Source organism: Bos grunniens, chromosome 25 (genome assembly GCF_055505025.1).
Source record: "Bos grunniens cultivar Pamir isolate PY7600 chromosome 25, Bosgru_T2T1.0, whole genome shotgun sequence".
Taxonomy (NCBI): Eukaryota; Metazoa; Chordata; class Mammalia; order Artiodactyla; family Bovidae; genus Bos; species Bos grunniens.
Genome location: NC_141189.1, coordinates 38,954,974 through 38,982,326, shown reverse-complemented (window position 1 = coordinate 38,982,326; position 27,353 = coordinate 38,954,974). Strand labels below are relative to the sequence as shown.

General features: G+C 52.9%; 1 protein-coding gene across 4 annotated transcripts in view; it reads right to left on the bottom strand.

Annotated features, from left to right (window-relative positions):
* PPL (periplakin) overlaps window positions 1–27,353 on the bottom strand; it is a 48,993-nt gene that overhangs the window by 15,441 nt on the left and 6,199 nt on the right. For all 4 annotated transcript variants that reach the window (XM_086375933.1, XM_086375935.1, XM_086375934.1 and 1 more), the window contains exons 2-8: window positions 9,938–10,037; window positions 4,139–4,293; window positions 3,364–3,484; window positions 2,676–2,789; window positions 2,537–2,578; window positions 1,156–1,317; window positions 951–1,058 (exon numbers count right to left, since the gene is read on the bottom strand). In XM_086375933.1, coding sequence (XP_086232059.1) covers window positions 951–1,058; window positions 1,156–1,317; window positions 2,537–2,578; window positions 2,676–2,789; window positions 3,364–3,484; window positions 4,139–4,293; window positions 9,938–10,037 — 802 coding nt within the window. The remainder of the gene's footprint in view (window positions 1–950; window positions 1,059–1,155; window positions 1,318–2,536; window positions 2,579–2,675; window positions 2,790–3,363; window positions 3,485–4,138; window positions 4,294–9,937; window positions 10,038–27,353) is intronic.

Below are 27,353 nucleotides of genomic sequence, written 5' to 3'. Positions count from 1 at the left end.
TCCTTATAGGAAAAGAAGAGGACACACAGGTGAGAAGGCCATGTGGACACAGAGGTGGAGATAGGAGGTGTCCGTCTAGTCAAGGCTATGGTGTTTCCAGTGGTCATGTATGGATGTGAGAGTTGGACTGTGAAGAAAGCTGAGCGCTGAAGAATTGATGCTTTTGAACTGTGGTGTTGGAGAAGACTCTTGAGAGTCCCTTGGACTGCACGGAGATCCAACCAGTCCGTTCTAAAGGAGATCAGCCCTGGGATTTCTTTGGAAGGAATGATGCTAAAGCTGAAACTCCAGTACTTTGGCCACCTCATGCAGAGAGTTAACTCATTGGAAAAGACTCTGATGCTGGGAGGGATTGGGGGCAGGAGGAGAAGGGGACGACAGAGGATGAGATGGCTGGATGGCATCACCAACTTCATGGACGTGAGTCTGAGTGAACTCCGGGAATTGGTGATGGACAAGGAGGCCTGGCGTGCTGCGATTCATGGGGTTGCAAAGAGTCGGACACGACTGAGCGACTGAACTGAACTGAACTGCAGGAAAGCCAAGGATTGCCAGCAGTCACCAGACTCAAGAAAAGAGAAAAGGAAGGATTCTCCCCTAGAGCCCTCAGAAGAAACAAGCCTGCCAACACCTTGATTCTGAATTTCTGGCCTCCAGAACTATGAGAGAATAACTTTCCATTGTTTAAAGCCTCCAAATTGGTGGTCATTTGTTACAACAACAACAGGAAACTAATACAGGCACCACGTGGGCTTCAGAAGTCTAGGGACCGAGGGCCAGGGCATCGAGAGAGGAGGCAGGGCCAGACAGAGGAAAGGGAGACGGCAAAGTGGAAAGACAGACAGACACTGGACACAGGACCCTGGGGCCTGCCTGAGTGCAGGGAGCCCAGAGCAGAGGTCACCTGGAGGCCAGCCTGAAGCAAGTGTCCCTCCCTGGGGCTCACGCACCTCAATGGAGTTCCTCCCGGGGTGCTCGGCGGCGAGCAGCTGGTCACCCTCGCTGTGCAGCTTGTTAATTCTCTCCTCTTTGGCCTCCAGGTTCCGGTGGATGAAATTCTGCAGCGAGGGCAGTGGAGGGGCTCAGCGCCCAGCCGGGCAGCCCCGAGCTCCTTCCGGGGCCCCCTGCCCCACACCCCCAGAGCCCAGCACCCACCTCGTACTGGCGCCGGCGGCTGGGGTAGTTGAGGTTGCGGTCACTCCAGTCATACTGTATGCGGCCCTGGGCCTGCTGGTCCAGCCAGTACAGCTCGTTCGTGCAGCGCTGCATGTAGTCCTGCAGTGAGCTCAGGTGCCGCTGCCGCGCCTGTGACGCCGCCTGCAGGCAGGCAAGAACAGGGCTGCAGCCTCGCCGGCAAGGGACTCCCTCCACACCTCCTGCCCCGCTGGACTCCCTTGGATAAGTCATCTGACCCTCCCAAACCCCTTCATTCATTCAGCAAACGTTTATTGTGCATCTACTGAGTGCTGGGCTAATGCACAAAGAGACTTGGGTTCTATCCCTGGGTCGGGAAGATCCCCTGGAGGAGGGCATGAACCCACTCCAGTGTTCTTGCCTGGAGAATCCCATGGACAAAGGAACCTGGCGGGCTACAGTCCATAGGGTCACAAAAGTCAGATATGACTGAAGCAACTTGGCATGTATGCAAGTGCTGGGCATGGCTCCAGGCCCTGCGATATAGCAGTGAGCGAGACAAAACCCTCACAGAATAGACATGCTTGTGGAGCCTCGGTTTACTCATCTGCAAAATGGGAATAACAGCACAGATCTCATAGGGCACCAAGCCTGGCATACAGTTGGTGCTCCATAAACGTCAGCAGCTACGCTTCTGCTTTTGTCTTTAACATGTCATGGTGCAAACTACCACAGGGCAGTGGGGAGGGGGTGTCTGAATTCCACTATGCAAATGAGAACAGTGGTGAACACGTACGGGGGAGCCCACCATGTCCCATGACTGTGCAAAGGACTTATCCAACATCAACTCATGCAACCCTGAAAGCTTCCTGTAAGCCAAGGAGTGGAAGTGACTCCATTTTACAGATGAGGAGACTGAGGTCCCCAGAGACTCAGCAGCTCATGCTTGAGGTCTCCCCACCTAAAGGGGGTGGAGGCAGCCCAGCTCCAGAGCCTCCTACTATGAGCTACACTGTTACCGTCCCTACATTCTCTTGTCTGAGGTGTCTGTAACATTCACAACAAGAAAGCATTTACGCATCACGTGCAGTTATAAAAAAGAAGGTTTTGAAAAGAGAAATAGAGAACTTTTGCTTATTAAGCACCTGGCATTGTACTTGGCACATAGTAGGTGCTCAATGAAAAATTAAGCAGCAAACAGTAGGATAAACTATATCACAGGGTCTCTTGGGATTTCCTATGAGCAAAGGGCAATCAGGGTTGCCTCGCAGATAGGGGCTCGGGATACTGCTTCTCCCCACTTCATCCCCCTCCATCCTGCTTGAAGTGTTAACCGTACACACTTCTTTGCCCACAGCCCGGCTTCCCATCCCCTCCCATCCCGGTCCTGGGGGCGTCTCACCAGCAGTTTCTGGTACTTGGCCTGGAGTTCACCGTTCTGCTCCTGAGGATGAGGCCGAGGACACGGGTTAGGGTGGGGGGCTGCAGGCAGCAGCCCCTCCTCCCCAGGGTCCCTTCTACCCCTCCCCCCAGGCACACACCTTGGCCAGGTGGGGCCCGATGGCCTTGACCTCGTTGTGAAAGACGTTGTGTTGCTCCACCTGCTGGCCTACCAGCGGGAGTTCCGTCCCGAAGCCCTGGCTGCTCAGCTTGTCCTGGCCAGGGAGGCGGGGGCACGACACACACGGGCATGGGCCGGGGGCCCAGGACTCGCAGGCCACCCAGGACCCATGCCCCGGGAACCTTAGCCCTCCTCCTCACAGCGCCATCCGAGGAGGCAGTTAAGTAGCCCCGGAGGGAGGAGGGAAGAGGTTGTCACCCTGATCACATTTAATCTCACTGCAACCTCAGAGGCCCTCGTGGTTTCCATTTCACAGATGGGAAAACAGAGGCTCGGCTGGGGGAGTCACTTGCTCAGGATCACACCAGTGGCCGGGCTTCTCCGGGGTGGAGATGGGCTGGTGAGGGCACAGGAAGACCAGCGGCCAGCCAGAAACCTGGCTGCTGCCCCCAGCTGACCAGCACCCCAACGATCCTGGGAGGGTTCCAACCTCCACCACATCTGCTGTGTGACCCTGGGCTAGGCACTGCACCTCTCTGAGCCTTGCTCATCTCATCAACAAAGACATCAGGAAATAACCAGGAACAGCAGGACACCAGTGCCCATGCAACGGAGGGAGGGCTCCTGGCCCTTACACGGCCCCACCCCAGCCGAAGCCCGGGCCGTACCAGCTTTTCCTCCACCAGAGCCTCCCAGTTGACCTGCGGGTCCACCTCTTTCACCACCAGGTTGTAGATCTGCTTGTGTTTCCCGCGGAGGTTGGTCACACGCTCCTTCAGCTGACGGATGCTGAGTGGGAAGGGGAGAGACCACCTTGGTTAGCAGGGCTGGTGGGCAGGTGTAGTATTTCTGCCTCAAGGTGGGTCTCCCACCCAGGCCCCAGTCTCAGGTTTCTGCTCAGTGGCCTGGAAGGTTAGGGTCACAGTGGCCTTGGGTCCAGGCAGTCACTCTCTGCCCTGCTCCTGCCCACTTTCTTTTATCCTGCATTCCCCCACCAATATTTCCCCAGGGCCTACTATGTGCCATAGAGGTTTCCAGAACAAACAGGCCAGTCTGCTGCTCTCTGGAGCCCACTATCCACCCGGCAGGGCCCAGGGCTGGGCTGTGACAGGGACAGTGCTCTGTCCATGTCTGAGCTGAGGCAAGAGCCAGGAGCTCAGAAAGCCAGCCAGGCATCAGGCAGGGGACAGTGCACTCACAAGCTTGGAGGTCGGGGACTGCGATCACACTGTGACCAGGACAGGGGACCCGGGTACTCCAAGCCTCAATTTCCCTAGCTGTGAAATAGGTTGTTGGAAGGATCACGTGAAGTGTTCAGCTAGGGCTGGCCCCACCGTCAGCCCTCCACAAACCCTGACTCAGGTGTCTGCACACTGAGCGGCTACAGCCCCGCTGCTCTGACTCCGAGTGGCTCCCTCAGGACCAGAAGCAGAGGGGACCTACTCCTCGGCGATCATGTCCCCCTGGGGGTGCTTCATGTGCTTGGCGATGGCCGCGTCCGCCTCCAGCACGTAGAGCAGCTTCTCAGAGTCTGACACCTTCTGCAGGGCCACATCCCGGTGCTCGGGCTGCTGGCCCTCCTGCAGCCGGGCCAGGTCCTGCGAGAGGCACGAGAAAGGGGTGGGGAAGACAGAGGGCAGGGACTCAGGGGGCACAGCCAGGATCGGGGGGCTCCCCTGGCCCTGCCCAGCCCCTGCTCTGAGATAGCAGGCTCGGGACACGGCTGTGCACAGAGACATGGCCCATCCAGCCCAGGGAGGAGGGCAGTGTGTGCGCGCGCTCAGTTGTCTGACTCTTTGCAGCTCCGTGGACTGTAGCCTGCCAGGCTCCTCTGTCCATGCGATTTTCCAGGCCAGAATACTGGAGTGGGTTGCCATTTCCTCCTCCAGGGGATCTTCCCAACCCAGGCATAGAACCTGCGGCTCTTGCATCTCTTGCATTGGCAGGCAGATTCTTTACCACTGTGCCACCAAGGGAGGAGGGAGACCCCAGGAAAGGCCTGTCAATAAATAAACCTCAGGAACCCCCTAGCAGTCCAGTGGTTAGGACTCCACATTTCCACTGCAGGGGGAGATGGGTTCGCTCCCTGGTCAGGGAACAAAGATGACAAAGTTTGCACAGGTCGGAGTTTACCAAGGAAGCACAGCAGAGGTGGAACGTGGGGACCTGCTTGAGCTCGGGCTCTGGGATTCAGCGAGGCCTCCCCCGAGGCAGTGACACAGGCTAGGAATGAAGGAGGAAGGGGAAGAGTATTGGAGGCAGAGGGAGTGGCCTGTGTGAAGGTCCTGTGGCAGGAAATGATGACTGGAAGGACGGTCAGGGGAGGAAGCTGGGGGTGGGACAGGGCATGGTGCCACCCATCCTTAAAGGCGACTCCTCCAGGGGGTCCTCAGGGGAGCGGGTCCAAGCTAGGGGCACAGTCGGGTGTTGCGACAAGGCCCAGGCGAGAGCTGAGGGTGGCCCATGCTGGGGTGTTGCCAGTGAAATGGCGAGAATGAACAGAGTGGGTGGACGTCTGGGAGGTACAGCTGCTCAGTCGATGATGAGTCCCAGTTGTTGCTGTTCAGCCACTAAGTCATGTCTGACTCTTTGCAATCCCATGGATCTGCAGCACACCAGGCTTCCCTGTCCTTGACTATCTTCTGGAGTCTGCTCATGTCCATTGAGTCAGTGATGTTATTTAACCATCTCATCCTCAGCCATCCCCTTCTCCTTTTGCCCTCAATCTTTCCCAGCATCAGGGTCTCTTCCAAAGAGCTGGCTCTTTTCGTCAGATGGCCAAAGGATTGGAGCTTCAGCATCAACCTTTCCACGAATATTCAGGGTTTATGAGTCCAGGGTCTCTGATAATTTAGGGAAGAATGATGAACTGGCAGTGGGAACAGCAGGTTAAACACAGCCTGTTAATCCACTTAGTGGACTTTCATGGAGCGCAGATGGGCTCTGAGCCAGGCCCAGGGGTGGGCGGGGGGACGAGTCAGAGACTGGACTGAGCACAGGTGGGGCGGGGGGGATCACACAAGGGACCTCGGAGGCCAGTTCTCTACCCCCAGCTGGGGGTCAGTGTCCCCATCTCTGCAATGGCAGTAAGAGAAACCCATGTTTCAGCAGAGGCAGCCAAGGGACCAGGGGATTATCCCTCAGCTGCCAGAAGATGGGAGTACAGATGGGGACGAGCTCAAAACCACCAAGTGAGAGGAGCCGGGCACTGAAGGCCATGCCCCTCAGGACTGGTTTATGGGAACTGCCCCAAGTAGGTGGATCCATAAAAGAGGCTAGATGGGAGCAGGAATCCGCAGTCAATACACAGGGGAGCTTACAAAGGGATTACAGGTTTGGAAACCGACCTGTGAGGATGGCTGCACCCCTCGGTGATGTTACTAAAAAAAATCACTGCACTGTGTGCTCGAAGGGGGTGCATTTTCTGATCTGTAAAACCCGCCTCAATAAAGCTGTTAAAAAAAAGAAAAAGCACAAAAGGCAGAAACAGCAAAAGGCAAAAGAAGTGAACGGAGGTGGTGGTGTGCCTGGTACGGTGTAAAATGACTCAGCTCCCTCTTGGAGGAAGAGATGGTATCCAGCCCACATTCCAGGTCTTTCCTGGGCCAACTCTGGGAGGGCTGGGCAGCCAGGGGTGGGGCTTTGGAGGTGAGACCCATGTGGCAGAAGGTCAAAGTCGCTGGACCATCGCCCCACTGCGGGTAGGTCTGGCTGGTTAAAAAGTTTCAACATCATGGTTCTTGGCTTGGGTGGAATTTTATCGGCTCCATCTTCGCCAGTTGATCTGAAGCTCTGCTGGGCAATGACCGTGTCAAAGATTAATTTTGCAAAAGGAGGAAGTAAATTAATCATCTCCTAATTCCCAGAGGTGCAGGGCCTCGTGGGAATGCAAAATGTGTCCAGCCAAAACGAGAGAGAATATCCAGCCAAAAGATGCCACACAGGCGTTCAAGAGTCCACAGTCGGGCAAGACTGATCAATGAGGACAGGTCAGCGCTGTGGTTACCTTGGGGGTGGGGGGGTGACATTGATTGCAAAGGTCCCCCAGGACCTTTCGGGAAATGTCCTTTGACTTGACCTGAGTAAAGGTTCCATGGGTACCGACTGACGCGAAAACTCACAAGCGTGAACTCTTAAAAGTTGGACACTTACCACAGACAAGTGTTTTTAAGTACAAAAAAAAAAGTCTTAGGGACCGACGTATCCTGTAAATTTTGCCCACACTGACGGACAGATAATCAATAAAGCAAATCCAGGAGACGGTTACTGGTAGGATCTGTGTGGTGCGGTTACAGGTGTTCCCCAAGCCTTCCGGCTTTTCTGGCATTTAAAAATTGGGATAGGTACAAAAAGAATCCTGGAGTGGGTTGTCATATCCTTCTCCAGGGGATCTTCCCAGTCCAGGGGTCAAACCAGGGTTTCCCGTATTGCAGGCAGATTCTTTACCATGTGAACCACCAGGGAAGCCCCAGGAATACTAGACGGGGTTGGCATTCTCAGCTCCAGGGGATCTTCCAGACCCAGGGATTGAACAGGGGTTTCCTGCATTGTGGGCAGATTCTTTACCATCTGAGCCACCAGGGAAAGCAGAGCAGTGCACAAGGCCACACACTGTGTGATTCTGTTTCTATGAAATACCCAGAATATGTATATTCAAAGGGACAGAAGGCAGAGTCGCGGGCAGATGGGCACAGGGGTTCCCTTTGGGAGGATGAAAGCACCTTGGGACCAGAAAGACGTGGTCATTGCATATCATAAACGTATGAAATGCCATGAAATTCTACACTTTAAGTGCTTCACTTTATCTCATGTGAACCTCACTTCCATTTTAGAAAATAGGAAAATTAAAGAGAACTTTTGGGTTCTCTTTTAATAAAATTAATTTTAACTTATAAATGAATAGATATATTTATTTATGAATAGTTTTAAATTATTATTTATAAAACATTAAATAAAATAAAATTAATAATGATGTTTTCTTCCAAAAGAAGGAAGAGAAAAGACAAAAAGATGAGCCCGTGCCATCTCCAAAATCTGGTTTAAGTTTGTTCATTTGAATTAAAACAAAGAACAAATTCAAAATGATCTTCCAAACGCATCCTTGCTACTTTGAGTCATGACTCTAAGCAAATACCATGAGACGAGGGCTGGGGTCTATTCCCTCACACTCTCACAGGCCAGAAAAAGTCAGAGAGACACCGGATATGAGGGGATGGTCTTCCCCTCTGCTGGTGGAATCATATGCCATCTTAATTTGCTTCTTTATACTTGTTTATTGGCCCCAAAATGTTTGTCACGAACACATATTACTTTTATTAGGAGGAAAAAATGACACACCCCAAAAAGCTGTTTTCATTTAGGAAAGCGCACACACCACCATAGCAATCATGAGAGTGGGGACAAAAAAAAATGCCAGAGGGACTGGGCATCAGGGCTAGGGCACGGCCAGAGGGAGGGATGCTGGAGGGTCAGCTGAGGCCGGAAAGAAAGAGGAGGGGCGGAAGCGGGGAGGGGGAAGGGAGGTCCTGGGGGAAGGAGACCCTAGGGGCGCAGAGCACCCTCTCGTCCACCCTGCCCCTGTCCCGAGCTCTCCCCACCCCCTACTTCTCACCCGAAGGGTGTCATTCCCCCCACCCACCCCTGTTCCTCAGGGGAGTGGACACCTGGGCGGTCAGCCGAGAGGCAGCCATGTCTGGGCCTGGGGCCAGCCATGGGGCCAGCCAGCCTCATGACCTGTCCACCCTCAACGCCCCTGCGCTCCTCTGGACCTGCGTCTTAGTCATGCCTGAAATGTGGATGAAATACAGACGCCCGTTTAAATTCAAATTTCAGGTAAACAATGGATAATTCATAATATAAGTATATCCCAAGTAGTGCATGGGAGACATACCCACAAAAATTTGCATCCTAAACTTCAAATGGAACTGGATATCCTGTATTTTCATTTGCTAAATCTGGCAACACCCCCTCTAGGGGTGGGGGAATGGCTCTGAGGTCAGCTCTGTCACTGACACAGTCCATCCTGGCCCTCTCTAGCTACAAAGAAGGTATGAACTCAACCACTCTGGGCTGGTGGGGAGGGGTTCGAAGAGGAGGCAGCCAGCTTAGCAGCTCACAGGTGTGAGCATGGCTGCACGGCTGCCCGTGGAGCAGGATCCCTGGGAGAACCTTTGGGCTCGGGCCGGTTGTTACTGAGGCATGGAGTGGGGAGATGATTTGGCCCGCCTGCGTCTGAGTAGTGGCAGTGGTAGGGAAGCGAGGATGATGATGCTGTTAATCAAAGGGAGCCCTGCATGGCACCCGCATACGTGCCTTGTGCTCAGTCACTCAGTCGTGCCCGACTCTGTGCGGCCCCGTGGACTGCAGCCCGCCAGGCCCCTCTGTCCATGGGATCCTCCAAGCAAGAATACTGGAGTGGGTTGCCATTTCCTTCTCCAGGGCATCTTCTCGACCCAGGGATTGAACCTGGGTCTTTAAGGTCTTCCTGGGTCTTTAAGAGCTTCCCTGGTGGCTCAGATGGTAAAGTGTCTGCCTGCAATGTGGGAGACCCGGGTTCGATCCCTGGGTTGGGAAGATCTCCTGGAAAAGGAAATGGCAACTCACTCCAGTGTTCTTGCCTGGAGAATCCCATGGACGGAGGAGCCTGGGGGCTACAGTCCACGGGGTCGCAAAGAGTCGGACACGGCTGAGCGACTTCACTTTAAGGTCTATCTGCATTGGCAGGAGGGTTCTTTAACCACTGGCGCCAATCTCATCAAATCTCTCCAGCAGCCCAGGAGACCGGGTGATGGTTTCCCCTTTCGGGTGCACAGGGAGGTAAGGCGACTTCCTCAAGGTCACACAGTAAGTGGCAAAACCAAGGTCCTAGCCAAGGCCTGGCTCCTGAGACTGCGGTTCTGCTCCAGACAGGGCCCATGGCTGCAGGAACTCGGTATCCGGGGTGGAGGAGCTGGTATTAACAGCACTAAGAAGGCTCCTCTTCAATGTGTCTCCACCTGGGCACTGGACATTTGAGGCTGAATCATTCTGTGCTCTGTAGGCTACATAGCAGCCTCTCTGGCCTCCATCGCTAGATACCTGACCCCGCACTCCCCAGGGTGCCATGGCTAAAAATGTCTCCAGACATGACCACACGTCCCCTGGAGCAGAATCACGCCCAGGTGAGAACCTCGGGGTCATCTGAGCCCCGGGTCCCCAGGGGGCTGGCATCTCGGGGGCACCGAGTGGGAGGCGGGCACTCACTCTCTGCATCTTGGCTTCCGTGTCCACAATGTTCCTCTCCACCTGGTCGGCATTCTTCTGCAACTGCTCGATGAGCTCCGACAGCTCCTTGTTAGAGACGCTGCAGGCAGAGAGCCAGGAGGTGAGCCACGGGGCCGGAGGGCAGGGGCGGGGTCCCGCCAGCGCCCCGGCCTCCCAGGCCATCCCCAGCCCTGGGCTCAGAGGGAAGCTGCCCAGTGAGCCTGGAATGGAGCTTGGCTGTACCCCCAGGGCAATGTCACTAAAGGCACAGAGTGAGGCGGCGCCGTCCGGGAATCAGCCTCTGCTCTGGCCGTCACCCCAGTGCTTCTATTTGCCATGCTGGCAGAGCAAGCGTACTGTGCTCTCCCACTTTTTTTATTGAGATATAACTCACATGTCATAAAATTCACCCCTTAAAAGTGTGCTAATTCTGGGAATCCCCTGGCGGTCCAGTGGTTAAGACCACACGCTCCCAGTGCTGGGGGCCCAGCTTCGATCCCTGGCCAGGGAACGAGATGCCACTTGCTGCAACTAAGAGTTCACATCCTGCATGTCATGACTAAGACCCGGTGCAGCCAAATAAACCAATAAAAGTAAATTTGAAAAATAAAGTGCATAATTCAGGGGTTTCAGTATATTCACAAGGTTGTATAACCATCGTTGCTATGTAATCTCAGAATATTTTCACCACCCCCAAATAGAAACCCCACCCCCTTCAGTAACTCACTCCTCACCATTCCACCCCATGGCCCCTAGCAACCACAAATCCACTTTCTGTCTCTATGGATTTGCCTACTCCGTACAACATGGGGCCTTCCGTGTCTAACTTCTTTCACTTAACAATATCTTGAGGGTCATCCGTGTTGTAGCTAGTGTGTGACCGTGCTCCATTCCTGTTTATGGCTGCATAATATTCCACGGCTTGGCTATGTCACATTTTATTTATCTGGTTATCCACTGATGGGACATTTGGGCTGTTTCCACCTTTTGGCCATGATGGCTCAGACTGCTCTGAACACTCGGGTACAAGTTTTTGTGTCAGCAGTCTTATTATTAAATACCTGATACTTTTCTTTCAATCTACTCATTCTTTATATTTAAATAAATTTCCTAAGAAAGAGGACTTGCTTCCCCATTGTAAACAGAAAACCAGAAGCCCTTGCCATAAAGAGGTAATAGCCAAAATAAATTCCATAGAAATAAAAGGACAGCATTAAGTTCTAGCTGGACACTTGGCTGCCTGCACACGTTGAAACTGAGCCCTGCCCTCTCATGCTTAAAGGCAGAGCTTGGCATGCACACCCCACAGCCAAGCTAGAGCTCTGCTGGCACCGAGCTGAGACCTCCTGAGAGTTCTCAGAGTGTCTGGGAGAGATTTGAAATCGGAAAGGCTTTCTCATTTGGCGTTTCTGTGTTCCCTCTGGCTGTATCTGTCTGCCCTGCAAAATCACACTTCAGCCCACCCTGGCAAACACCATGTGGGAGTGGAGGAGACCTTGGTTTTGGACTCAGATGTGCGCTGGGGCTGTGTGACTTGGCCAAGCTGCTGTCCCTCTCTGTGCCTCTGCTTCCCGCTATCAGATGGACCTTTCCCAGTTGGGTGTTAGGAATGGGAGTGAGGTTATGCAGGCAAAGAGCTGGGTGCCCCATAAGCCTCATGAAGGTTCATGATTATACTTAAGGAGCCTTAATGATGATTGTCCAGCTCCTTGTTTTCTTTAACCAAAGGAAGAAACGAAGACCAGAAAGGGAAGCAGCTTGGTCCCCGCCACACGGCTACCCAGCAGTGGCTGAGATTGGCACTTAGTCCTCCAATCTCCATCAAAGACCTCACACACTGACTCCAAAGACTGAGGGCAGGAGGAGAAGGGGACAGCAAAGGATGAGATGGTTGGATGGCATCACCAACTCCGTGGACACGAATTTATGCAAACTCTGGGAGATGGTGAAGGACAGGGAAGTCTGGCATGCTGCAGTCCACTGGGCTGCAAAGACACGACTTTGCAGACACGACTGAGCGACTGAACAACAGCAGGGTCTGAGGCTCAACACTGCAGATACTACTGATGCTGCGGGAGAAGCCGGAGTGGTGGCAGAAACAGGCACACGAACAGAAGCTGCAAGACTGTCCAGCTCAGGCCCAAACCTTGCCTGGGGGCCTGCTCTGTACCAGGTCTGGATACACAGGTGCTAGGAGGCGAGAGGGTTAGGGTCTTGGCAAACAAGACCCAGGCCACACCCTTTGTGAAGAAAACCAAGGAGGCAGCCTTTCCCAAAGTGGGGCCCCAGGAACCCTGGTCTTGTAAATTGCTCCTGGAATGAAAGCTTTGTCACCCAGGTGGTTAGGAAAATCCGACCTCTCAATAAGTCAGTAAAGGCTCTGAGAAGTCCTGTGGTGGAGAAAGCTGATATTCAGTGGAGCACCCAGGAAGGCTCAGAAGAGGGGACGGTGCATGGAGGCTCTGAGTAAGGTGGGGTGAGGCTGCCAGGCCATGGGCCAACTCCCATCACCCCCCACCTTGGCTTGGGCAGACCACATGGCGAATGTTGAACACTTCTGCCCTCAACCCAACCCCAGCCGCTGACCCACACTGTGGCCTCAGCAGTCAGACATGGTGAGTCTCAACCCAAATATTTAACCGTGACAGCCAGGGCCACCACTGCAATCCTGCAGTGTGGGTTAGGTGGGGGCCTCTATCCCTGTCGGGTCCAGCCCAGCCGCACCCCAGGGCACGGGGCCAGCTCCCAAACCAGGCCCCTCACTGGATGGGACAGGTTCAAGGAAAGCGCCTCCTGGACTGCACCCTGGGCAGCCCTTTACTCCAGCTGAAGCCCAGCACCAGAAGGGGACACAGGGCGGTGGGGTGGGGACAGCCGGCTCCATGGACCTGGTGCTCCTGGTGGGGAATAAAGGACAGCTCAGTGGGAGCGTGTGGTCAGACAGGCGTGGCTTCCAAGGCCTGCTGGACCACTTATTGCTTGGACCGTCCCAGGCAAGCACCTCAGCCTCTCCATTTGTCTTCTGGGGATGACCACAGAGTCACTGTGGTAACTTGAAACCTAGTGCACACGCCTCACCAGACATCAGACACGTCCACAGACACGGCCCCGATAGCATCCTCACCCCAGGTCTCTGGGGGAGGTGTGTGTGCCCCTTTACAAGCAAGGAAACCAGCAATTCTACCCGATAGATATCAAGAGAAATGAAAACACAGGCCCACGTAAAAGCCTGTACACAAATGTTCACAGCAGCAGTATTTACAATAGTCAGGAAGCGGAAACAACACGAAGGTTCAACTAATGAACAGATGAACGAAATGCAGAACGTCCATACAATGGAAAATAGAAATGAAACGCTAACACAGGCTACATCATGCAGAAACCTTGAAACCACGAGGCTAAGTCACAGAAGCCAGACACAAAATGTCCACTTACACGAATTATCTAGAGTAGGTAGATTCATAGAAAGAGAAAGTAGGTTAATAGTCAGGAGGGGCGGGATGGGGAGACAGAAGGGGAGTGAGTGCTAAAGGGTGTGAGTTTCTTTTTAAGGTGACGAAATGCTCTAAAATTGATTATGGTGTGCATGTGTACTAAGTTCCTTTAGTCGCATCCGATTCTCTGCGACCCCAGGGACTGTAGCCCGCCAGGCTCCTCTGTCCAAGGGATTCTCCAGGTAAGAATACTGGAGTGGGTTGCCATGCTCTCCTCCAGCGGATCTTCCCAACTCAGGGATCAAACCCACGTCTCTCACATCTCTTGTGTTGGCAGGTAGGTTCTTTACCACTAGTGCCACCTGGGAAGCCCCTGATTATGGTGGTGGTCATATAATTCTGTGAATATCTCAAAACAACTGAATTGTACACTTTTAATGAGCAAACTGGGCCTCCCGGGTGGCTCAGATGGTAAAGAATCTGCCTGCAACGTGGGAGACCTGGGTTTGATCCCTATGTTGGGAATATCCCTGGAGGAAAGCGTGGCAACCCAGGCCAGTATTCTTGCCTAGAGAATTCCCATGGACAGAAGAGCCTGGAGGGCTACAGCCCATGGGGTCGCAAAGAGTCAGACACGACTGACCACCTAGGCACAAGCACAATGAGTGAACTATATGGTATGTGAGTTATATCTCAATAAAACTGTTATAAAAACATTGGCAAGTGCCATTTACAAGTGGCAGGGATGTGTTTCTTCTTCCCTCACCCTCTTGAATGGTCCCCAGCTTTTATCCTGTTTTCCATGGAGGCTGGGCCAGTTCTGGGTTACACCCAGCTGCCTGGAAGGTGCTAGTTAAAACCTCACAGAGGGTTGACCATGTGCCTGGCTGGTGCTAAGCAAATCACATCCAGGTGAGCTCATTAATCCTACCACCCCCTGAAGTAGCACTGCTCTCCCATTTTACAGATGGGGAAACTGAGGCACAGAGCCATTAGCTAGCTTGGCCACAGTCTCACTGGCTAAAGCAAGGCAGAGCTGGGATTCCAACCCACGCCTCTGGAGCAGTCTCAGCACTTCTGCCTTTTGGGTTTGGAGTCCCAAATGAGAGGCCCCAAAGGGTCCTGCCTTCCTCCCGCCATCCAGCTGGCCATAGGAGCAGACATGTGTTCCCTTGAGAGCCGCAGAGCCCCACACCAGGAGTACAGGAATGTGGGCGAGTCAGGAACCTGCAGGGGCACCGGGTGTGAGTGTGTGTGTGTGGGTGGTGTGTATGTGTGTATGTGCAAATCCCAAGAGGGTTGAGAATTGGCTGGGCCGGTCCAGCTTTTCATCCAGCTAATGGGCCACACTGAGGCAGCCAGACACGGCCCCTGGGGGCTGTCAGCCCAACTGATGGAGGCCCAGATACAGCTCTTCCCTACCAGCCTCTTCCGAGTCCCGTCCCACTCACGGAGATGGGGATCTCTGGGCTGAGCCAGGAAAGCTGAGGTGCCCACCCCGACCCCACCAGAGAAGGGAAGGGGCCAGGGAAGTAGATCTGAGTGACAGGCTGGGAGAGGGACATACCCAGCCTCCCTCCACTCACTCAGAAGTTTAACATGGACAGAGATGCTGAGGGCAGTGGCCATTGGCACTGGTAGGTGCCTCGGAAGTCATCAAGCTCCACCTGCTCATTACACAGGTGAGCAAATTGAGGCCCTCAGAAGTGCAGGCACCCGCCCAAGGTCACACAGGGAGCAGCCAGTGTCCATAGCCAGACAGGGTTCAAATCCTGACTGTGCTAACCATCCGTGTAACCTCGTAATGCAGTGCCAGGAAAGGCAAAGGACAGATCAACAAGAGAAGGCTGTGAGAGAGGTGACATTCCACCGGCGTGGTCAGTATCCCCACCATAGAGGTGGCGCGGTGGTGAAGAACCCGCCTGCCGACGCAAGAGACGCAAGAGATGGGGGTTCGATCCCTGGGTCGGGAAGATGCCCTGGAGAAGGAAATGGCAACCCACTGTAGTATTCTTGCCTGGAGCATGCCATGGACAGAGGAGCCTGGTGGGCTACAGTCCATGGGGTCACAAAGAAACATGACTGAGCTAACTAACACTCACTTTTTCACGTCTAGATTTCCAGGTTACCCTATAGGAGCAGATCTTTCTGGGCAATGGTGTGTCTGGGATGCCCACCTTGACAGGTTGGGCAGTGGGTGCCATGGCCCGAGACCCCACCTGGTACTAATAAAGGGCAATGGGACCCAGGTCTTGGCTGTCTCCAGAAACGGTCCTCTCAGCCCAGCCCAGACTTTGATCAGACAAGGTGAATGGGTTTCACAAGCCAGGTGGAGTCACACCCTGCAGACAGGGGTTGTTTTTCCAGAGAATCCGCCCTTGTTTTCTTTTCCAAGGCTGAGGACACTAGAGTCTGGCGAGGGTCCAGGAGGGCCCAGGTCCCATCTGAGGCATGACAAGGGACCCCGTTTCCTTGGCCCAGTCTGCGTATGAGACTCCTGGTGCGAGGAGGGCACGGCCAGGGGGACGTCTGGGGCTGCCTCAGAGTCCCATGACTGGGTTTGAGGACACTCGGGGACAAACAATCGCTGTCTGGGTCTGAGCCCGCACACACCAGCCTGGAACAGGCGTCTCTTTGTCCCTCAGGATGTGCTCTCGGAGTTAGAGCTGCGGGGAGATGGCCTGGGAGCCTCACGGGGCATCGGGCACCCTCACTCTGTCACCGGAGTTAGAAACTCTAGAAGCACAGCCTGGCCTGCTCTGCGGGTGGCTGCTCACAGCCCAGGAGGTCAGCTGCAGACTTGGGAGCCGGGGCTGGAACCCCGTGCTGTGAAGCCCAGCGGGGTGGGGTCTGGTCAGTGGGCCGGCAGGAAAGCCGATCAGAGAAGTGGGGACAGAGGTGGCACTCCGGGTCACCCAGACTCTGCGGATGCTCCACGTGGAGAAAGACAGAGCACCCAGGGCTCTTGCAGGACCCTCAGCCCCACCTACCGCCAATCACTCCTTCATGCTTTACTTTGGGTGGGGAGCCCCTGGCCCTTTTCCACGATAAGCCGTACTGCAGTATAACCTGGTGGTTAAGCATCCGGACCAAGACCGGCGACCTAGATCTGGATCCTGACTCAGTCCTTATTAAGCTGTCAGTCACCTAACCTTCTGAGCCTCAGGTTACCCGTCTGTCACTGGGGGTCACGGTAGTCCACACCCCTCAGGGCTAGGGCACGGTTGAGAGAACAGATACAAAGTGGTGCCTTGCAGGCAGCCCAGGTTCTTTGCTTCCACCCAGAGTCACCACCGAGGGATTTGGCCTCCTTTTAAGGAGTTGATAAAAGCTGACAGCCAAGGCCCCATGTCAGAACCCAGAGGCATGGGGGAGCTGAAAAAAAAAGTCCCTGGGCCACCCGGGCCATCCACACTGATCTTCATGCAAGCCCAGACACACTCTGCCTCCGCCTTGTGGATGTCACCTCACCCGGGCATGGAGAATTCACAAGTCACCTCGACATTTGGGACTGTCTCCTCCAGCTCCTGCGGGGAGGGGCCGTGCACATATATGGGCAATGAGAGGGCGTAGCTCCCAGCCCCAGACTGGAGGAACCCTCCTGGGTTTGGAGTAAGCATTAGGTCACTAGGTCTGGGATTTGAGGGGTTTAGGGTGTTTCCACCATGAGATTTGCCGTCCCTGGTCTGCAGCAGGGACAATGCAGACGTGCAGGGTGGAGAGGCTTTGTCTACCCAGTTGTTCAAGCAGAACCCCAAGACCACCCCAGACCCCTGCCTCTGCCGCCCCTGACTCCACCTGGAAGAGAGCCCTGTGCCTGGGAAGAGAGCCCTGTGCCTCCATCCTCTCTCTGGCCCTAAGGCCCTCACCTTGATCAAGAGCATCACCTCTCGCCTGGACCAATGTAACGGCCACGCCCAGCCATCTCCTTGCACTCTGACCCTTGCTGCCTCCAGCCAACTTCTGCACATTTGTAGGAGAGATCTTTCAAAGACTCAACCAGATCTTGCCATTGTCCAGCCTCAGGCTCGTTGATGCTCTAAACACACTCAGAAGAGAGCTTGTTCTCCTGTCCGGGACCCGGCCCAGCCCTTCCTGCTGTCAGCTCTCCCTGCACCCACTGGTCCATTCCTCTCCATCCTGCCTGCAGGGAGGGAAACTGAGTCATCCTGGCCCAGGGAAAGAACACAGACTGAGAGAGCTCGGGCAGGTTCCTTAGCCTCTCTGTGCCTTAGTTTTCTCATCTGCAAAATGGGAATAAGAATCAGCCCCATCCAGAGGATGGAGACAGTTCAAAGAGAGGAGCCTCATAAAACACTTTGGACCTTGGACGTGCATGTCACACCAGGAAGGCTCAGGATTGTTGGAATTTTGGTCTGTTTGGCTCACTGCTGTGTCCATGGTGCCCGGCACAGAGCTCGTCCCAGCAGTAATCTAATGAACAGCTGCTGGCATTTGGAATAACAACATGTGCTGTTTCACCTGCCTACCTTTAATTTCCTTGTCTGCACAATGAGGTTATTGGATCCACTTACTGGGTAGCAAACAGAAAGACATATCTGATAGGTGGAAAATGTTCCCAAGGCAGATAGGGTGGGGGCTAGGTTGATTTGCTTTCAAGGCCTCCGCTGTCCAATAAAAACAGAATGTGAGCACATTTGTAGTTTAAATCTTCCTAGCAGCCATTTGAAAAACATAAAAAGAAACAGGTGAACTCAACTTTTATACACCATTTGATTTAACCTAATACAGCTAATGCTGTATTAGGCAATGGCACCCCACTCCAGTACTCTTGCCTGGAAAATCCCATGGATGGAGGAGCCTGGTAGGCTGCAGTCCATGGGGTCACTAGGAGTCCGACACAACTGAATGACTTCACTTTCACTTTTCACTTTCATGTGTTGGAGAAGGAATGGCAACCCACTCCAGTGTTCTTGCCTGGAGAATCCCAGGGACGGGGGAGCCTGGTGGACTGCCATCTATGGGGTCGCACAGGGTCGGACACGACTGAAGTGACTTAGCAGAAGCAGCAGCAGCAGCTAATGCAAGAGACATAAGGGATGCAGGTTCAATCCCTGGGTTAGGAAGATCCCCTGGAGGAGGGCATGGCAACCCAGTCCAGTATTCTTGCCTGGGAAATCCATGGACAGAGGAGCCTGGCAGGCTACAGTCCACGGGATTGCAAAGAGTCAGACACGACTGAAGTGACTTAACACTCACACACAGTAGAGCTAAACCATTATTCTGATAGTCAATAGAACATTATTAAAGAGACGGTTTACATTCTCTTTTCCTCAACACTTGGCATGTGGTTTACACTTGCAGGGCATCTCAGGTTGTTCTATGCACATCTCACATGGCAAGTGGTTAACAAATACGACGGCATAGTTCTGGGTGATTCTGCAGCCCCTGGACCGCTCTGCGATAAGCCCACAATGACTGCAGCCCATCAGTTCTGCCATAATGAAGCTGGAGGAGGCTCGGAACATTAGCGCCTGGCCCCTGCGTACATCATAAGGTAGTTATCAGCATCCACGCGTACATGCTAAGTCATTTCAGTCACGTCTGACTCTTCATGATCCAATAGACTGTAGCCCACCAGGCTCCTCTGTCCATGGGATTCTCCAGGCAAGAATACTGGAGTGGGTTGCCATGCCCTCCTCCAGGGGATCTTCCCGACGCAGAGATCGAACCCACATCTCTTACATCTCCTGAATTGGTAGGTGGGTTCTTTACCACTAGTGCCCTAGAGCCACCTAATAAAAGGTCATTTCCTGGGACTTCCCTGGTGGTCCAGTGGTTAAGGATCCACCTTGCAATATAGGGGATATGGCTTCGATCCCTGGTGGGGGAACTATGATCCCACATGCCGTGGGGCCACTGAGCCTCAACTAGAAGCCTCAACAATGAAAGATACCCTGTGACACAGTGGAGATTCTGTGCACTGCAACTAAGAACTGACACAGCCAAGTAAATTAATTAATTGGGGGAAAAAAAGGTCATTTCCTTTGCTTTGCCAGTGTCCAGACTGGCCAGACACCTGCCCAAGGGCAGGTCTCGTCTATGGGTCTCTGGCTGCCTGACTTCAAAACAATCCAGGGCTCCCAGCTGTGCTCAGCAGAGCGCGGTGCCTGGGTGCACAGCGCCAGAGCACACAGACCACAGCCCCACACCCTTTCCCGGGCCCCCAGAGCTCCAGTGTCTCTGCCCACGGCCACAGGCCAGAGTCTGCCACGTAGCCTGCTCCAGCCACGCCATCCTCCTTCCTGGGAGAAAGGCCTCTTTCCTGACCCACCTCCAGGGGGTCATACCACTACAGAGGGGCCACAGCCCTACCATAAGCCCCCACCCCAGCAGTCGCTGCCTGCCTAGAACTGTTCTGTCACCTGTTGGTCACACCCAACTTGCTTTTTCTTTCTGGGCATCAAGATGGGAACCAGCAGGGACCAGGTGTGGCTGATGGTGATGGCCCTTCCTCCCTGGCCAGCACCACCTCACCTTCCAGGCCTGAGTCAGTCCCCACGTTCTGGTCCTTGACGATGTCCACAGTCCCTCCCTTTTGGGGTTAATTCTGTCTCAGTGGGTGCGAGCGGAGCCGGATGATCAGTCTCGGAATGTCTGGCATGCACAGGAGCCCACACCTCTCCTGGGAACCAGCCTGTCCCAGTCTCGCCCCTCCTAGAGTTCAGAGAAGGGGCCTGGCCTCCTGTTCCCCATGGTCAACCCCTTCTGGGTCCTGCCTGCCTCCAGGGCCTAGGCAGCCCTCAGAGGAACCTCCAAGTTCATCTTGGGTGCTAGGTGGCCCCCAGACCCCACTTTCTTTAAACACTGCCAGGCTAGAGAGAGCAAAGGCTTTCACTCCAGGACACCTGCCCTGTCTCTACCGCAAAGGCACACACAGGAGGTGCAGGAAATGACTGAAGAAATGCACAGCCAGACACTGAGAGGACTCACTAGGTGCCCGTCACCCGCTCGGCCTATTCCTGAAGCACCTCCTGACACCTGGCAATCTTGGGAGAAACATGCCCTCATGGTAACTGGGGGTACTTTTCTTAATTCTATTAGGTGATAAACTTTTGGACAGTAAGGATTTACTCATCTTTTGGGAGGACCCTTCTGTAGCCTTTAATTCCAGGCTTTGCACAGGCTTGGGGCTCAATAAATACATGTTGAATTGAGCAGACACTTTATAGCATGTGAATAATTCTTCTCTCCTCATTTTTCAGATGAAGATAACTGAGGCTAAGAAACCTGCTCAAAGTCACACTGTTAGGAAGTGAGGGTGTCAAGATCCGAACAGGTGTCGGAGCCACCTCCTCAGAACAAAAGGGATGTCAATATTGTTGTTCAGTCGCTAAGTCGTGTCCGACTCTTTGTGACCCCATGGACTGGAGCACATGGCTTCCTTGTCCTTCACCATCTCCCTGAGCTTGTTCAAACCATGTCCATTGAGTTGGAGACGCCATCCAACCATCTCATTCTCTGTCGCCCTCTTCTCCTCCTGCCCTCAATCTATGCCAGCATCAGGGTCTGTCAATACTATTCCACAAACTGATGCGGAGAGATCAAGGACATGAGACAAAGCAGAAAGGCGTTCACCACCCAGGGGAGGCACAGTGACTTACATCTCGTTGGCATCTTCAGCAGTATAATTATCCCAGTGGTTGAGTAACCATCAGTGGTGGTAGGTGAGGCTGAGTCATTCATTCTCTTAAGATGCCACCATGAGGGGCTCCCAGCCTGTCCCTCTGAACAGGCCATTCAGGGGGAAGGAACTGGTATGACGGAACCCCTCCCTGGGCCACGCCCTCCCCCAGTGTCTGACATGCGTTCCTGCTTTGATCCTAACAACCCATCATTAAGCTTGGTACTATTACTGCTTCCAGTGCAGATACATAAACTGAGCCTGGGCAGGAAGGGAGACCTGCCTGGGGCCAGAAGGTTAGTGTCCATGCTGGTGACTGTTGCCACCCCGTCAGCTTTCCAGATCGCCAAGATTTCCAGATATTCAGTAATTGCTGAATAAATTTTCACCACACCCCCAACTCCTTGTCATCTCTCTGCCCCTCTTACAGGCCCTGGGGACAGGCCCTTCTCCATCACCAAGTCCCTGGAGCTGTCAACATGCTTAAAATGTCTATTTAATTTGACACCTATTTGTTGAGCCCCCAGCCTACACAAATCCTGGAATTAAGAGCCACAGAAGAACCTCCACCAAAAGGTAAGTTAAGTCCTATTGTCCAAAAGTTTATGGTATAATAGGCAGGATTTAGAAAAGCTCTCCAATAACTGTAATTCCAGAGATTCAGACTGTTTGGGTCAGGGTATTTTCATCCACTCTGCCCACTTCAGGCCTTGTATCCTAATTTAATTGTGAAAATAAAGGTCAGTCCCATAAAATGCAAGAAGAGAGCAAGAAGGAAACAAAGAGAAAGCATGATAAATAGGAAATACAAAATATATGGCAGCAGCAGGTCCAAACACAGCAGTCAGTACAATAAATGAGAATGAGTTAAACTCACCCGCTAAAGGATAAGACTCTCAGGGGAGAATAGGAAAACAAAACAAAAGCCAACTCTACGCCATTTTGTAAGGCACATATCTAAAATAAAATTACACAGGAAGGTTGGGACTAAAAGAATAGAGTGCGACAGACCAGGCAACTGCTGCTTTAGCTGTTTGAAAGGAAGAGCAAGGTGCAGTGGTGGCTCAGCGGTAAAGAACCCGCCGGCAAAGCAGGAGACGTGGCAAGAGCCATGGGTTTGATTCCTGGGTCTGGAAGATCCCATGGAGAAGGAAACGGCAACCCACTCCAGTATTCTTGCCTGGGAAATCCCATGGGCAGCCCAAGGGGCTGCAGAAGAGTTGGATGTATCTTAGCGACTAAACAACAACAAAGGTACATGTAACTCTACGGACAAGTTACGTAAACACGGGGTTTGACGGCTTCTTCAGTCAGAAGACTGAAGTCTGGGCCCTGCCTCACTGATTTTGACCTAATTGGTCTGCCATAGGACCTGGACATCACCTGCAAGGCTCACGTAATTTTTTTTTTTTTTTAATTTGGCTGTACCAGGTCTTAGTTGCAGCACGTGGACCTAGTTCCCCGAGCAGGGATGGAACCCGGGCCCCCTGCATTGGGAACTCGGAGTCTTAACCACTGTACTGCAAGGGAAGTCCCAAAACTCGGGTGATTCTAATGCGCTGGCAGGGCTAGGAACAAGGAAACGAACCAGAGTCATGTGCTGCAAGGTCGAGGAAGAATTCCCAGGTCTCTGCAGGAAGGAAGTCTTGTAGAGAACAGTACTCAGAAAGCATCCAAAAATTACCAGACTGACAGGTCAACTGACTGACGGGCTCCCTACTAGAAACCTCAGTGATAATTAGCTGGGTGTGGAGGAATTTACTGTCTACTAATCCTGGGGAAGTAGATTCTACAGTGAGAAGGCTGCTGGTGGAGTAACTATAGCTCTGTCTCATGGTTTAATCTGCTTCCACCCGGGGAAGGCCTCCCCACCTCGGGGCCTCATGTCAGGCTTGTGCTTTTGGGCTCTCGTTACAGACACACACACACACACACACACACACACACAAGTTCAAACCTCTTTGAGTAACACCAGGGTGTGTCTTGGAGATTTTTCCAAGATTTAAATGGGCCTCAAGCCAACTGTGACAACCCCAGTTGTTAGGACATCATTCCGGGTTCAAAACCAGTGGACAAGGAGTACTGGCCTCCAAATAGGAAGCACCTACTATGTGCCTGATGCTTTTACACACATCATCTCCAGTTCTCTCCGTGATTCTACACGCCTCTAATTTGTAGATTCAAAACAGACCTCTCACTGCTGCTCACTGAGCACCTACTATGTGTGAGGCATCTTTCGGGGGGTGTGGGAGTGACCACGTGGTCTGCAAAGCCCCTACCTTCGTGAAGCCCACAGTGGGGCAGGAAGGTGGCCAGCAGCAGCACAGCTGACAAGAGGCACAACTGGGCCTGGAAAGCGGATCCATGGCTCCCAAACCCAGGCTCTTTCTACTCCACCTCCATCCCTGACCTCAGCCTCAGCTTCCCTCTCAGTAACATGGGGGTTTCGTTGCCCAGTTTATAGTTGGGAAGAGTCAAGTTCCTGGTGCAGAGCAGCAGGACTGGAGCCTCCGCTGTTCCTGGTGGCACAAACTTTGAATCCTTTCTCAACCTTCAGCTGGAACCCGAAAGTTCCCATCCCAGCATGGAGAAGTGAAAAGCCCTCAAAGCCACGAGTCTGACATCTGAGCCCCGGCTGCTGGAGCAGCAAAGAATTCTGCACAGGGCTGTCTTCTTGCAGCCCCACAGCCTTCCAGAGTCAGCGGGCTGTGGGTGGGGTGGAGCCTCTGGCCAGTCAGCTGTGCATTTATAATACCTGACAAGCCCTCTGTCCAGGAAAGGATGGGCTGGGTGACCAGAGGGGACACCTCTGCAGCCAGCTCATCTGCTCCCAGCTCAGAGCCGCTGAGACTCTAAAACATTGAGCCTCACCTGGAAAAGAGAGACGAGGGCACTGATGTCTAAGAAGGACAGTACAGTCATAATTCAGGATGGCTGCTCCTCTGCACCTCAGCCTCAGAGGCTGTCACATGTCCACACCTCTCCCGCTCCTGGCCGTGGTTCCCTCCCACACTTCTGAGTCTCCGCATCCAGAGCCCTCCATTCTTGCTCCCCAGGCCTTGGACATCTCCCCCTGCTGAGGCCCGCTCCCTCTTCCTCCCTGCTCTCTACCTGCTGACTGGACTTGGATCCAGAACTGCAGGCTTCCCTCCAGGCTGGATCAGCTCCAACCCCCCTGGTCTAGCCCACCCCTCACTTTTAAAAACTGAAAACTCTTAACCTAGCTCAAATGTGCAGAAAAGTATGGAAAAGAATGCCACCGAGACTTCACTGATGTTCCCACTCAGCCATACGTGTTTCAGATTTTTTTCAAAAACAGTGTTATTATTCAGTACCCTCTGAGCCCCCTCCTCTGGGGGAGCATAATTTTGGAGCCGCTGGTTTCTCCCTCAGTTCGGTTCAGTCGCTCAGTCGTGTCTGACTCTGCAACCCCATGGATTGCAGCACGCCAGGCTTCCCTGTCCATCAATAACTTCCGGAGCTTGCTCAAACTCATGTCCAGCGAGTCAGTGATGCCATCCAACCATCGCATCCTCTGTCGTCCCCTTCTCCTCCTGCCTTCAATCTTTCCCAGCATCAGGGTCTTTTCCAAGTTATTCGCATCAGGTGGCCAAAGTATTGGAGTTTCAGCTTCAGCATCAGTCCTTCCAATGAACATTCAGGACTGATTTCCTTTAGGATGGATTGGTTGGATCTCCTTGCAGTCCAAGGGATTCTCAAGAGTCTTCTCCAACACTACAGTTCAAAAGCATCAATTCTTCAGTGCTCAGCTTTCTTTATAGTCCAACTCTCACATCCATACATGACTACTGGAAAAATCAGTAGTTGGACCTTTGTTGGCAAAGTAATGTCTCTGCTTTTTTTTTTTCATTTTTTAAATTTTATTTTTAAACTTTACAATATTGTATTAGTTTTGCCAAATATCAAAATGAATCCGCCACAGGTATACCTGTGTTCCCCATCCTGAACCCTCCTCCCTCCTCCCTCCCCATACCCTCCCTCTGGGTCGTCCCAGTGCACCAGCCCCAAGCATCCAGTATCTTGCATCAAACCTGGACTGGTGACTCGTTTCATACATGATATTATACATGTTTCAATGCCATTCTCCCAAATCTCCCCACCCTCTCCCTCTCCCACAGAGTCCATAAGACTGATCTATACATCAGTGTCTCTTTCGCTGTCTCGTACACAGGGTTATTGTTACCATCTTTCTAAATTCCATATATATGCGTTAGTATACTGTATTGGTGTTTTTCTTTCTGGCTTACTTCACTCTGTATAATAGGTTCCAGTTTCATCCATCTCATTAGAACTGATTCAAATGTATTCTTTTTAATACGCTGTCTAGGTTGGTCATAGCTTTTCTTCCAAGGAGCAAGCGTCTTTTAATTTCATGGCTGCAGTCACCATCTGCAGTGATTTTGGAGCCCAAGAAAATAAACTCTGTCACTGTTTCCATTGTTTCCCCATCTATTTGCCATGAAGTGATGGGACCAGATGCCAAGATCTTAGTTTTCTGAATGTTGAATTTTAAGCGAACTTTTTCACCCTCCTCTTTCACTTTCATCAAGAGGCTCTTTAGTTCCTCTTCACTTTCTGCCATAGGGTGGTGTCATCTGCATATCTGAGGTTATTGATATTTCTCCTGGCCATCTTGCTTCCAGCTTGTGCTTGATCCAGCCCGGTATTTTGCATGATGTACTCTGCATATAAGTTAAATAAGCAGCGTGACAAGATATAGCCTTGATGTAGTCCTTTCCCAATTTGGAACCAGTCCGTTGTTCCATGTCTGGTTCTAACTGTTGCTTCTTGACCTGCATACAGATTTCTCAGGAGGCAGGTAAAGTGGTCTGGTATTCCCATCTCTTGAAGAATTTTCCAGTTTATTGTGATCTACACAGGTTTCTTCCTAAGCCTGTCTTAAACTTTCACTACATATTGGCGTCTGCTTCTATAAACATACATGGAATTACTTTGTATGAATTTTTAAATTATTTATTTTTTAAAGAGTGTTTTTGTTACTCTGATCTCTCAGTTTCTTCTTTTGTTAACATTTATTTATTTGGATGTGCCGAGTCTCAGGTGCAGCACGTGGGGTCTTGAGTTGCACCATGCGGAACCCAGTTCCCTGACGAGGGATGGAACCCAGGCCCCCTGCCCTGGGAGCTCGGAGTCTCAGCCACTGGACCACCAGGGAAGTCCCGGAACGAATGTTTGCAAATGCACACAAATGTGCTGTCTGCGTCCTTAGCTTGCTCTGTTCACACCACGTGATGCCTCCGCAGGCCGACGCGCGTGGACGCCCGCCTTGCTGTCTCGTGACCCTTGCTGCCCCCTCTGCACCCATCCCCCTCCTTTGCCTCCACTGTCTCTGCACTTGTCGCACAGCACTGTTGCAGCCTGCTTACAGAGAGCACAGAAAACGGGGGTGGGGACGGGGGCCCGGGGTCCTCTGCTCAGGATCCCTTATTCTTTTCTGCTAGATAGAAGCCCCACCCGCCCACCCCGTTTCTTGGTGGGGACGAGTGCGTGCGTGTCTTGTGTGTGAGCATGAGTGTCTGCATCAGCCTGAGATGTTTCAGGAGGGGGAAACCTCTGCAGGCCCCCAGGGCCACCCTCACTCATTCATTCACTCATTCAGCACACGTGCCGCCCTGCCAGTCTCTGGGGCAGACAGACCTTCATCTCCATCAGACCACCCAACGGCCGCTGAGATAAGAGTGACCAAGGAGATGGGGGAGACAATGCAGGAAGTGGATCTGCCTGGGGAAAGAGAGGTTTAGGGAGGGCTTCCCCAAGGAACAGAGACCAGGTGAGGAAGAGAAGTGAGCCCAGAGGGGTGGGAAGGGCATTCCAGGTGGGAGGAACAGCATGGGCAAAGGCTCTGGGGCTGGAAGGGTCACGGAAAGGAGAGGGGAACGAACTCATAGTATGCAGGGTGGCGGTTCCCAGGGCCTGAGAGGAAAGGGAAGCTTGGGGTGGGATGAACCAGCGGGGAGGGGGTGGACAGGACCAGACTGACATCTGGCAGGGAGACTCTTGAGAGTCCCTTGGACAGCAAGGAGATCAAACCAGTCAATCCTAAATATTCATTGGCAGGACTGATGCTGAAGCTGAAGCTCCAATACTTTGGCCCCCTGATGCAAAGAGCTGCCTAGAAAAGACCCTGATGCTGGGAAAGATTGAGGGTAGGAGAAGGGGATGGCAGAGGATGAGGTTGGTTGGATGGCATCACCGATTCAATGGACATGAGTTTGAGCAAACTCTGGGAGATAGTGAAAGACAGGGAAGCCTGGTGTGCTGCAGTCCATAGGGTCACAAAGAATGGGACATGAGC